At 40.2% G+C, this 12,574-nt stretch overlaps 1 protein-coding gene across 1 annotated transcript in view; it reads left to right on the top strand.

The window, feature by feature from the left end:
• IL1RAPL2 (interleukin 1 receptor accessory protein like 2) overlaps positions 1–12,574 on the top strand; it is a 1,202,487-nt gene that overhangs the window by 1,163,397 nt on the left and 26,516 nt on the right. The window contains exon 9 of the mRNA XM_073637906.1: positions 8,995–9,138. Within this exon, the coding sequence (XP_073494007.1) occupies positions 8,995–9,138 (144 nt within the window). The remainder of the gene's footprint in view (positions 1–8,994; positions 9,139–12,574) is intronic.

Raw genomic sequence — 12,574 nt, forward strand, 5'->3', positions numbered from 1 at the left:
TATGCGCTAAAAGAAGCTATTATAAAGCTCATTTCATTATATTCTCAATAGTAAGATTATGTCCTTCCGGCGCTAAAGTGCCCAATTTAAAAATCCATAAGCTTTCTTTCTTAATAAGATTGCCCAAACAATTTTGCATACTTTTATCTATATGATCAATAATTGTAAGGGTCATTCGACTAGGGTCCCTCTGATGCACACTATTGAAATGCCTTGATAGACTATGCAATTGATGCAAAATTGTTTGGGCACTTTAGCGCCGGAAGGACATAATCTTACTATTGAGAATATAATGAAATAGCTTCTTTTAGCGCATACAATTAAATGCATCTTTTAACATTTTTTACATTTAAATTAAATATACATGCATATGCACACATGCATGTGTTCATGTGTGTGCATGTATGTATATGTGTATGTATATATATTTTTAATTTTTAATTTTTTTTTTTTTTAATAAAAGTGTTTTTTTTTTGTGAAATATAATATGATTCAAGGTATCCTATATGCTGGTTTGTGTTTTCACACGCTGGCTTGCAAACAATAGTAGGGGGTTAAATTACTGATTGTTATTATGTCATTAATGAGCGGTCCAATCGGTTTGTTTTTTGATCCTATATAACTTTCCTGAGGTGATTTCCTTGTATCACCTGATGAAGACGGCTTGCATGCCGTCGAAACGCGTTGTGTTTTTACAAGGACTTTAACCCCTTAATAACATCTGACGTACTAATACGCGTCTGTGCCCTGGGACTTAAGAGCCAGACCCGTATTAGTACGTCATCGCGATCGCGCGCGCACACAGGCTGTGCGGGCGCGATCGCCGCCGGGTGTCAGCTGATTGTCACAGCTGACACCCGGTACTATGTGCAGGGAGCGGTCCTGCACCGCTCCCAGCACATTAACCCCTGCGATGCTGCGATCGAAGTCGATCGCAGCCGATCGCAGCATTGCGGAGGCAAGGGGAGGTGATCGCAGATACTCACCTCCTCTTCCGGCTTCCAGCGCTGTCTGCAAAGGCTTCCCGGGTGTTGCCATGGTGACCCGGGTCACCAGACAGCAGGAAGATTGTTTGGACATGCGCAGTGCATCTCCAAACAATCTTCTCACTGTGCAGCGCTGATAGCCTGTATGACACAGGGATGGTGCTGCATTCCTGTGCCATGCAGGCGATCAGAGAAAAAAAAGTGAAAGTCCCATAGTGGGACAAAGTAATAAAGTATAAAAACTGTCAGTAAGTGAAAAAAAAAATAAATAAATAAATTGCAAAAATATAAAAAAAAAAAAAATAAAATAATCCACCAAAAATAAAAATATAATGTACCCATCAATAAATATTATTATAAAAAAAACCAAAAAAAACAATAAAAGTACACATATTTGATATCGCCGCGTCCGGAACAACCTGACCTATAAAATTGTCCCACTAGTTAACCCCTTCAGTGAACACGGTAAAAAAAAAAAAAAAAAACGAAGCACAAAACAATGCTTTATCACCATACTGCCAAACAAAAAATGGAATAACATGCGATCAAAAAGACGAATATAAATAAAAATGGTACCGCTGAAAACGTCATCTCGTCCCGCAAAAAACAAGCTGACATACAGCTCCATCAGCCGAAAAATAAAAAAGTTATAGCTCTCAGAATAAAGCTATGCTAAAAAATATTTTTTTCTATAAAATTGCTTTTATTATGTAAAAGTGCAACACATAGAAAAACGATATAAATGTGGTACCGCTGTAAACGTACTGACCCGAAGAATAAAGCTGCCTTATCACTTTTACCACACGCGGAACAGAATAAAAAAAAAAAAAAAAAAATTCCTGAATTGTTGGTTTTTGTTTATTCTGCCTCCCAAAAATCGGAATAGAAAGCGATCAAAAAATGTCACGTGCCTGAAAATGGCACCAATAACAACGTCAACTCATCCCGCAAAAAACGAGCCGTCACATGACTGTCTGCCAAAATCTGGAAAAATTATAGCTCTCAAAATATGGCGATGCAAAAACTAGATTTTACAAAAAATGCGTCTTTTTGTGTGTGACAGCTGTCAGTCATAAAAACCCCATATGATTCTGATATTGCTGTAATTACACCGACCCGAAGAATAAAGTCGTCTAATCACTTATACCGCACGAGGAACGGCGTCAAAAATAAACTTTTGGGTTAGGATTGGGCTAGGGTTAGGGCTGGGTTTGGGGTTAGGGTTGTGCTAGGGTTAGGGTTGTGCTACGGTTAGGGTTGTGCTACGGTTAGGGTTGTGCTACGGTTAGGGCTGGGGTTGGGGTTAGGGTTGGGGTTAGGGTTGTGATGGGGTTGGGATTTTTTTCAAAAGTAAGAAAAAAAGATGACGATATGGCGACTACTGTTGACCGCAAGTGCTCGCTACTTGAGTTTGCATCGGGTGCTCTGGTATGCATTGAGTATCGTGGGTATTTGAGTGACATGCTCGAGTCTCTGCCCCATATGCTTCGCGGCCAAAAAAACTTTACGGGGATTGCCTGCCATGCACGAGCGATCCCCGCATGGTTTTTTTTGGGTGTCTAATAACCGTGAAACATGCGGAGCAGGGACTCGAGCATGTCACTCGAGCACACGCTGTACATGGTGCATACCTGAGTACCCGATGCAAACTCAAGTAGCGAGCACTTGCGCTCAAGACTAATGACAACTTATTCAATATGATGACCTAATGTAAACAAATTCTGTGTCGTACCACTGGGTTCAAAATGTTCACTATACACCTTAATAAAATCCTTGAGGGGTATAGTTTCCAAAATGGGGTCACTTGTGGGGGAGCTCTACTGTTTAGGCACATCACGGGCTCTCCAAACGCGACATGGTGTCCGCTAACAAATTGAATGGAAAATCGGCTCAAATTGTTAGCGGACGCCATGTTGCGTTTGGAGAGCTACTGCGTGCACAAACATTGGAGCTCCCCCACAAGTGACCCCATTTTGGAAACTAGACCCCCCAAGGCACCTATCTAGATGTACAGTGAGCACTTGGAACCCCCAGGTGCTTCACAAATTGATTCGTAAAAATGAAAAAGTGAAAAAAAAACACTTTTTCATATTTATAAATCAATTTGTGAAACACCTGGGGGTTCCAAGTGCTCACTATGCATCTAGATAGGTTCTTTGGGGGGTCTAGTTTCCAAAATGGGGTCACTTGTGGGGGAGCTCCAATGTTTGGGCACACAGGGACTCTCCAAATGCAACATGGTATCCGCTAACAAATTGTCGGCTCAAATTGTTAGCGGACATCATGTTGCGTTTGAAGAGCCCCTGTGTGCCCAAACATTGGAGCTCCCCCACAAGTGACCCCATTTTGGAAACTAGACCCCCCAAGGCACCTATCTAGATTCATAGTGAGCACTTGGAGCCCCCAGGTGTTTCACAAATTGATTCATAAATATGAAAAAGTATTTTTTTTTCACTTTTTCATTTTTACGAATCAATTTGTGAAGCACCTGGGGGTTCCAAGTGCTCACTATGCATCTAGATAGGTGCCTTGGGGTGTCTAGTTTCCAAAATAGGGTCACTTGTGGGGGAGCTCCAATGTTTGGGCACACAGGGGCTCTCCAAACGCAACATGATGTCCGCTAACAATTTGAGCCGACAATTTGTTAGCGGATACCATGTTGCATTTGGAGAGTCCCTGTTTGCCCAAACATTGGAGCTCCCCCACAAGTGACCCAATTTTGGAAACTAGACCCCCCAAGGCACCTATCTAGATGCATAGTGAGCACTTGGAACCCCCAGGTGTTTCACAAATTGATTCCTAAATATGAAAAAGTGTTTTTTTTTCGCTTTTTCATTTTTACGAATCAATTTGTGAAGCACCTGGGGGTTCCAAGTGCTCACTATGCATCTAGATAGGTGACTTGGGGTGTCTAGTTTCCAAAATGGGGTCACTTGTGGGGGAGCTCCAAAGTTTGGGCACACAGGGGCTCTCCAAATGCGACATGGTGTCCGCTAGCAAATTGAATGGAAAATCGGCTCAAATTGTTAGCGGACGCCATGTTGCGTTTGGAGAGCTACTGCGTGCACAAACATTGGAGCTCCCCCACAAGTGACCCCATTTTGGAAACTAGACCCCCCAAGGCACCTATCTAGATGCATAGTGAGCACTTGGAACCCCCAGGTGCTTCACAAATTGATTCGTAAAAATGAAAAAGTGAAAAAAAAAACACTTTTTCATATTTATGAATCAATTTGTGAAACACTTGAGGGTTCCAAGTGCTCAGTATGCATCTAGATAGGTGCCTTGGGGGGTCTAGTTTCCAAAATGGGGTCACTTGTGGGGGAGCTCCAATGTTTGGGCACACAGGGACTCTCCAAATGCAACATGGTATCCGCTAACAAATTGTCGGCTCAAATTGTTAGCGGACATCATGTTGCGTTTGGAGAGCCCCTGAATGCCCAAACATTGGAGCTCCCCCACAAGTGACCCCATTTTGGAAACTAGACCCCCCAAGGCACCTATCTAGATGCATAGTGAGCACTTGGAACCCCCAGGTGTTTCACAAATTGATTCATAAATATGAAAAAGTGTTTTTTTTTTCACTTTTTCATTTTTTCGAATCAATTTGTGAAGCACCTGGGGGTTCCAAGTGCTCACTATGCATCTAGATAGGTGCCTTTGGGGGTCTCGTTTCCAAAATGGGGTCACTTGTGGGGGAGCTCCAAAGTTTGGGCACATAGGGGCTCTCCAAACGCAACTTGGTGTCCGCTAACAATTTGAGCCGATTTTCCATTCAATTTGTTAGCGGATACCATGTTGCATTTGGAAAGTCCCTGTGTGCCCAAACATTGGAGCTCTCCCACAAGTGACCCCATTTTGGAAACTAGACCCCCCAAGGCACCTATCTAGATGCATAGTGAGCACTTGGAACCCCCAGGTGCTTCACAAATTGATTCATAAAAATGAAAAAGTGTTTTTTTTTTCACTTTTTCATTTTTACGAATCAATTTGTGAAGCACCTGGGGGTTCCAAGTGCTTACTATGCATCTAGATAGGTGCCTTGGGGGGTCTAGTTTCCAAAATGGGGTCACTTGTGGGGGAGCTCCAATGTTTGGGCACACAGGGGCTCTCCAAACACATCATGGCGTCCGCTAATTATTCAAGCAAATTTTACAATCAAAAAGTCAAATGGCGCTCCTTCCCTTCCGAGCCCTGCCGTGCGCCCAAACAGTGTTTTTTCCCCACATATTGGGTATCTGCGTGCCCAGGGGAAATTGCACAACAAATTTTGGGGTCCATTTTTTCTTGTTACCTCTGTGAAAATAAAAAAAATTGGGTCTAAAGTAACATTTTTGTGAAAAAAGTTAAATGTTCATTTTTTTCTTCCACATTCAAAAAATTCCTGTGAAGCACCTGAAGGGTTAATAAAGTTCTTGAATGTGGTTTTGAGCACCTTGAGGGGTGCAGTTTTTAGAATGGTGTCACTTTTGGGTATTTTCTGTCATAAAGACCTCTCAAAGTGACTTCAAATGTGATGTGGTCCCTAAAAAAATGGTTTTGTAAATTTTGTTGGAAAAATGAGAAATCGCTGGTCAACTTTTAACCCTTATAGCTCCCTAACAAAAAAAAATTTTGGTTCCAAAATTGTGCTGATATAAAGTAGACATGTGGGAAATGTTATTTATTAACTCTTTTGTGTGACATATCTCTCTGATTTAAGGGCATAAAAATTCAAATTTTGAAAATTGCAAAATTTTCAAAATTTTCGCCAAATTTCCATTTTTTTCACAAATAAACGCAAGTGATATCGAAGAAATTTTACCACAATCATGAAGTACAATATTCTCAGAATCAGGGGGATCCGTTGAAGCGTTCCAGAGTAATTACTTCATAAAGTGACAGTGGTCAGAATTGTAAAAATTGGCTTGGTCATTAACGTGCAAACCACCCTCGGGGCTTAAGGGGTTAATAGAGGTGATAATTGCTGAATTTTATATGCCTTAGCGCTTTTTATCACCAGCTTTTACCTTTTGCATTTTTCGCATCCCACCCCTTTGGGGTTACTGGTGAGCTGCTTTGGCTTACTTTTTAATTTTAGCTCATGGATTGTTTGCCCCTCATTTTGACAGCCTAGCGCTTCTTACTATTAGGTTCAACGGGTTTTTTTCTTTTCAAATGATGTCTCATTGTCACTATTCTTTAAAGGTAATCTGGCACATGTGTCACCAGGTGTTTGCTATTATTGTGAGCGCAAAACACAAGGAAAAAACAAAAGGCGCTTAGAGCCTATGTAAAATAAATAAATAAATAAATAAATAGTACATGTAAATAACATAAGGTACTTACTAGTTAACACTATTTTTATCAAAAAGAGTAAAAGCCAATCCGACTGCAAGATGGTGTACCCAATCGGGATGGTCCTATCCTGTCTATAGTATCTACAGTGGGTACGGAAAGTATTCAGACCCCTTTAAATTTTTCACTCTTTGTTTCATTGCAGCCATTTGGTAAATTCTAAAAAGTTCATTTTTTTTCTCATTAAAGTACACTCTGCACCCCATCTTGACTGAAAAAAACAGAAATGTAGAAATTTTTTCAAATTTATTAAAATAGAAAAACTGAAATATCACATGGTCATAAGTATTCAGACCCTTTGCTCAGACACTCATATTTAAGTCACATGCTGTCCATTTCCTTGTGATCCTCCTTGATATGGTTCTACTCCTTCATTGGAGTCCAGCTTTGTTTAATTAAACTGATAGGACTTGATTTGGAAAGGCACACACCTGTCTATGTAAGACCTCACAGCTCACAGTGCATGTCAGACCAAATGACAATCATGAGCTCAAAGGAACTGCCCAAGTAGCTCAGAGACAGAATTGTGGCAAGGCACAGATCTGACCAAGGTTACAAAAGATTTTCTGCATTACTCAAGGTTCCTAAGAGCATAGTGGCCTCCATAATCCTTAAATAGAATAAGTTTGGGACCACCAGAAGTCTTCCTAGACCTGGCCGTCCAGCCAAACTGAGCAATCATGGGAGAAGAGCCTTGGTGAGAGAGGTAAAGAACCACCCCAATATCACTATGGCTGCGCTCCAGAGATGCAGTAGGGAGATGGGAGAAAGTTCCAAAAAGTCAACTATCACTGCAGCCCTCCACCAGTCGGGCCTTCATGGCCGAGTGGCCCGACGGAAGCCTCTCCTCAGTGCAAGACATATCAAAACCCGCATAGAGTTTGCTCAAAATCACACGAAGGACTCCAAGACTATGAGAAATAAGATTATCTGGTCTGATGAGATGAGGATAGGACTTTTTGGTGATAATTCTAAGCAGTATGTGTGGAGAAAACCAGGCACGGCTCATCACCTGCCCAATACAATCCCAACAGTGAAACATGGTGGTGGGAGCATCATGCTATGGAGGTGTTTTTCAGCTGCAGGGACAGGACAACTGGTTGCAATTGAAGGAAACATGAATGCGACCAAGTACAGAGATATCCTGGATGAAACCCTCTTCCAGAGTGCTCTGGACCTCAGACTTGGCCGAAGGTTCACCTTCCAACAAGACAATGACCCTAAGCACACAGCTAAAATAACAAAGGAGTGGCTTCAGAACAACTCTGTGACCTTTCTTGACTTGCCCAGCCAGAGCCCTGACATAAACCCAATTGAGTATCTCTGGAGAGACCTGAAAATGGCCGTCCACCAATGTTCACCATTCAACCTGACGAAACTGGAGAGGATCTGCAAGGAAGAATGGCAGAGGATCCCCAAATCCAGGTGTGAAAAACTTGTTGCATCATTCCCAAGAAGACTCATGGCTGTACTAGCTCAAAAGGGTGCTACTACTCAATACTGAGCAAAGGGTCTGAATACTTATGACCGAAAAACTGATATTTCAGTTTTTCTTTTTTAACAAATTTGCAAAAAATTCTACATTTCTGTTTTTTTTCAGTCACGATGGGGTGCAGAGTGTACATTAATGCGAAAAAAAATGAACTTTTTAGAATTTACCAAATGGCTGCAATGAAACAAAGAGTGAAAAATTTAAAGGGGTCTGAATACTTTCCATACCCACTGTATTTATTATGCGTTTCTTATACAGCGCCATCATATTCCACATCATCATCGCTGTCCCCATTGCAGCTCACAATCTAGATTCCCTATCAGTATGTTTTTCCAATGTGGGAAGGAACTGGAGAACCTGGAGGAAATCCACGCAAACATGGGGAGAATATACAAACTCCTTGCAGACGTTATTCTTGGTGGGATTTGACCACAGTGGTGCAAAGCAACAGTGCTAACCACTGAGCCACCATGCCGCATGTAATTATTAAATCCTTACTTTGTGTCAGTTGACCTCAATGTGAATAAGGGAAGAGCAGGAAAGGGCCCGACTGTTCAGACACCTGACCATGGGAAGCCATGTAGATTAAATGCCTAGCTCAGAAAGGAAGAGCATCTGAGAGCAGCATAATGTAGAGGCAGAAGCCCTGATTGCAGTGATGTGTCACTTACTGGACTGCTTCCTGTAGTTTTTAGAAAAAAAAAACATCTTTTATCAGCAGGAGATTATCACTAGAGGACAAGTAAACCTGCAGACAAGTAGTGCTCCAAATTCTTGAGCTCTGTATAACCAAACCCCCACCACTGATTTGCAGCTTTCTGTCTATGCACAGTCTATACAGAAAGCTGCCAATCGGTGGTGTGGGTGGGTTTATACAGAGCTCGGCATTCAGAGAATAGATATCAGGATCTCTGCCCCTACATCTTGCTGATCTCAAATAGGTAAGCAAAAACCTTGTGACATATTCCCTTTATTATGACCAAGTGACATGCTGTCAGTGTGCATGAGACTATTTCAGATAGCAAATATATTTTTTTTTTTTAAATTCAAAAACATTTTCCTAAAGACATGGTTGCAGCTCATCTACGTTTATGGTGGTCATGCTTTAGTAAATTATAGATTTTAAGCGTTTTATTTCCTGATTTATATGTATATAATTTGTTTTCCTTTTTCCCCTAGAGTTGAAGTATAACATGGAACTTGCTGGAGGTCTTGGTGCTATCCTTATTGTATTAATTTTACTCGTCACATTCTATAAATGCTATAATATAGAAATCATGCTCTTCTACAGACAGAATTTTGGGAGTGATGAAGCTGCAGAAGGTATGTGGTTTTTGTCTTTTGATGGTTTGTATACAATGAACAATAGCCAAACCAGTTTAGGTTTTTATCTTGTAGCCTTTACTAGCAAAACTGCAAGTAGGAATCATGTGGGCGAAAGTATTTTTTCTATCTGGACATACTAAATATTTGCAACAATGAATGAGTATTTTTCTTTGGTGTGTGCCTATAATAAAAATTCTTTGGGACTGACTTGTTGGATGACCAACTAAATAATGCCAAGCAAATTACCATATCTAATGGGAATCTCACTTTATTTTTAATAATTTATTGTTCACGTCATAAAATGGAAATCAAAGCTGTTGTGTCTTTACCCCAGTCTTTACTCACCCACCCCGGTTCCACCATTGCTATTGTCTGCAGTGTTGACATCACATAGAAAGCACTGCAGCCAATCAGCTAGCTCAGCGGCTGATGGTGTCTACTCTGGCAGAGCTTCTGAGCTCCGTTATTAGCTGCAGACCCTGTTAAGATAATAATTCAATTATGGGCAGTAAGAATTACTCTCACGCATGAAAACCTAATTGGACTGTAATATTGATAACATAATTCCTATTAGCCCACAATTTAGAGAAGGGCATGCAAAAAAAAATCCAATAAAGCTCATGTATATAGGGATTGTCAGTTTAATCAAATTTTATCATATTGTCTTTTAAGCTGTGCAATTCAATTTTGTGATGTCCAATTCCCACCCCTCCAAAGGATCAGTAAAAGGAAGTAACTAATTTATAAAAGACGTAGTAATAATTATAACATTTGAGGGATTTCTCCAGTGTAGGATTGTAGCTAGCCAATATTTTTGGGTCCAGATTGTAGAGCTAAAAAATATACTATATATGTATATGACTTTGACAATATCCACTGTGCCAGAACTCTCAGCAAATGTTTTGCACAGAATTGCAACCTCTGGATAAAGCAGGAATGTTTACATTCACTGATGGCAAGAAGACATCTTCACACAACTTTTCATCAAGAAAGAAGTCAATTTTTTAAAGCACCACTTTTTTTTTATGTCAGTGCCGGAGTGGTGCCACTAATCTACATTCCCTGCCCTTAGTCTTATACTTACCAGTCTTCAACTCTTCCCAGTGCCGCTCCAATCAAGAGTCACCATCTTGTGACCGCAACTTCTGACTAACATGAAGTTAGAGGTAACGGTCACAAGTTCTCAGTGTAAGTCTATGACAGCCTTGTTCTGCCTCTCATGAACTTACATTGAGTTGTGACTTCCAAATCACCCAGTATACACTGGTGGAATCCGACAAGTCACAAACTGTTGGAGACGAGCTGGTGCGGCGCCAATAAAAGATATAGCTGGCGGCTGGTAAGTATAATAGCAGGGGCTGTGAATTTAGATTAGGGGCATCACTCCAGTGTTGCAATAAAAAAAATGTTGGAATGGTGCTTTAAAATCATTTAAGACCAAGGGAAATATATTCCAATGAGAGAGATTGCTTTTAAACAGGCAAGGAGTAGCCATCTCTTTGCTTCCCTGTGTGTACAAAGTGCATTAGTCTGTAGGGGGTAATAATAATCAAAGAAAAAGTAAGTTCAAGATGAATAATCATAATATAATTATACCTCATCCATTTTACTATGTATTTGGTAATACTGGAGCAGCAGAACTCCCTCGCCATGTCTGAGATGCACTATACTTTGTTTGTGTCAACATTATAAAAAACAAAGTTGAGGAACCATTTATTAAGATCTATTTTCCTTGAGCTACACATGCTGTGCCAGTTACAGATACTGCAGATGTTGATAAAACAATGTAGCAATTATTCATCCCTGAAAATTATTCTATTTGTCGAAACATTAGTATAGTCACTTGTGGGATATCACTTTATTACCGAAAATGTGACAAGATAAAATAACCCATGCTAACAGAAGCATCACATTTATTCTTCTTTTGTTTTTATGCATCATAAACCATGACTAAGCAGGAGGTTGGCTTCCAATGGACTAGTGGTCACAGCATGCCTGCCAGTAGTACTGAGGTCTGAGAGTCCACAGCAAGCAGAGATATATGTTGTTTATCTTTGCATAAAACTAAAGTAAATAAAAAGTTTCTTCTTAAGTTTCAGAGAGAGGAAAGAGTGATTACAACATAGGAAGTGCTTTAAAGTTGCCTCCATCTTAAAGGGAATCTGTTAGCAGGTTTTTGCTATGTAGTCAGAAGCTGCATAATGTATTCCAAGGATGTGTCACTTACTGGGCTGCTTGGTGCAGTTTTGATAGAATCCCTATTATATCTGTTGTAGATGTAGCAGTGGTCAGAATGCTGAGCTGTGTATAACCTGCCCATACCCCTGCTTGGCAGCTTCCTATGTACACTTTACATTGTCACCAAACTACCAATCATTGGTGAGAGCAGGGTTAAATAGATTAGCTGGACTGACCTGCATGTGAGCCCTAGTTCGGCAGTGATAATCTCCTGCTGATAAAACACTGATTATATTGAAACTACAAAATACAGCTTAATAAGTGACATCCCTGGAATCAGGTTCTCCTACCATGTATTATTCTGCAAAAACCTGCTGCTAGATTCCCTTTTTACTCATTTGTGGGAGTTTTGTCCCTTGCATGTCTTTTTAGATCAGATCTCAGCACAAGAGAAAGCAGAAATATCCCATGGCAATTTTAGGGAATGTCTCCCTATTGCATAAAGATCTAATCCTAATTTTCATCAAAACTAACATACAAGAGTGCAAAACTATAAAATGTTAAGTGAAGTGAAAAGGAGGGCAGATACAGTATAGGATTACCTATAGCTAAGTGGTGAAACCAATGACAGTTTATTTTAAGGTGTCTTCATTTTACCACAATAATACTAAAATAATGCAGACTCCTATTTTTAACCTGCTGAAGGACAATTGTGTAGACATATGCCTTTTTATTGTGCAAAAAAAAAACAGTCTCTTAATAGGATGCAAAAAGAATGGAAGAAACAGCATAGCTGCGTATGCATTTTCCCACATATGCAGCTATGCTGTTTCTTCCATTTTTTTGCATCCAATTAAAAAGGACTTTGTGGGGTTTTTTACACCATAAAAAGGTATATGTCTACACAATTGTCTTTCAGCAGGTTAAAAATAGGAGTCTGCATTACTTTTGTGGCATTGTGTAAAATACATTTTTCGTGATGCAAAATGTAATGTCAACAAGAGTATGTAAAAAAAGAAATTATCTAGATAATATGTTAAAATAAAAAGCTGGAAGTGCCATATACAGACATTGCCGCAGACTTGCAATTGAGATTCTGCAATGAAAATCTGTGGCAGTTTGTATGACTGCACATTTAGAATGGGCCTCTCCAAACTTCATGTACTTGTGGTGTAAAAAAATCCATGCAGAAATCAGAGCAGCCGGTGGATTTTCAAATATTGCGCATACTCCTTTCTTGTGCAGAATTTTTGTG

This window comes from Phyllobates terribilis, unplaced genomic scaffold, assembly GCF_046119375.1.
Source record: "Phyllobates terribilis strain yellow unplaced genomic scaffold, ASM4611937v1 Scaffold_7__3_contigs__length_470593459, whole genome shotgun sequence".
In the NCBI taxonomy this organism is placed as follows: domain Eukaryota; kingdom Metazoa; phylum Chordata; class Amphibia; order Anura; family Dendrobatidae; genus Phyllobates; species Phyllobates terribilis.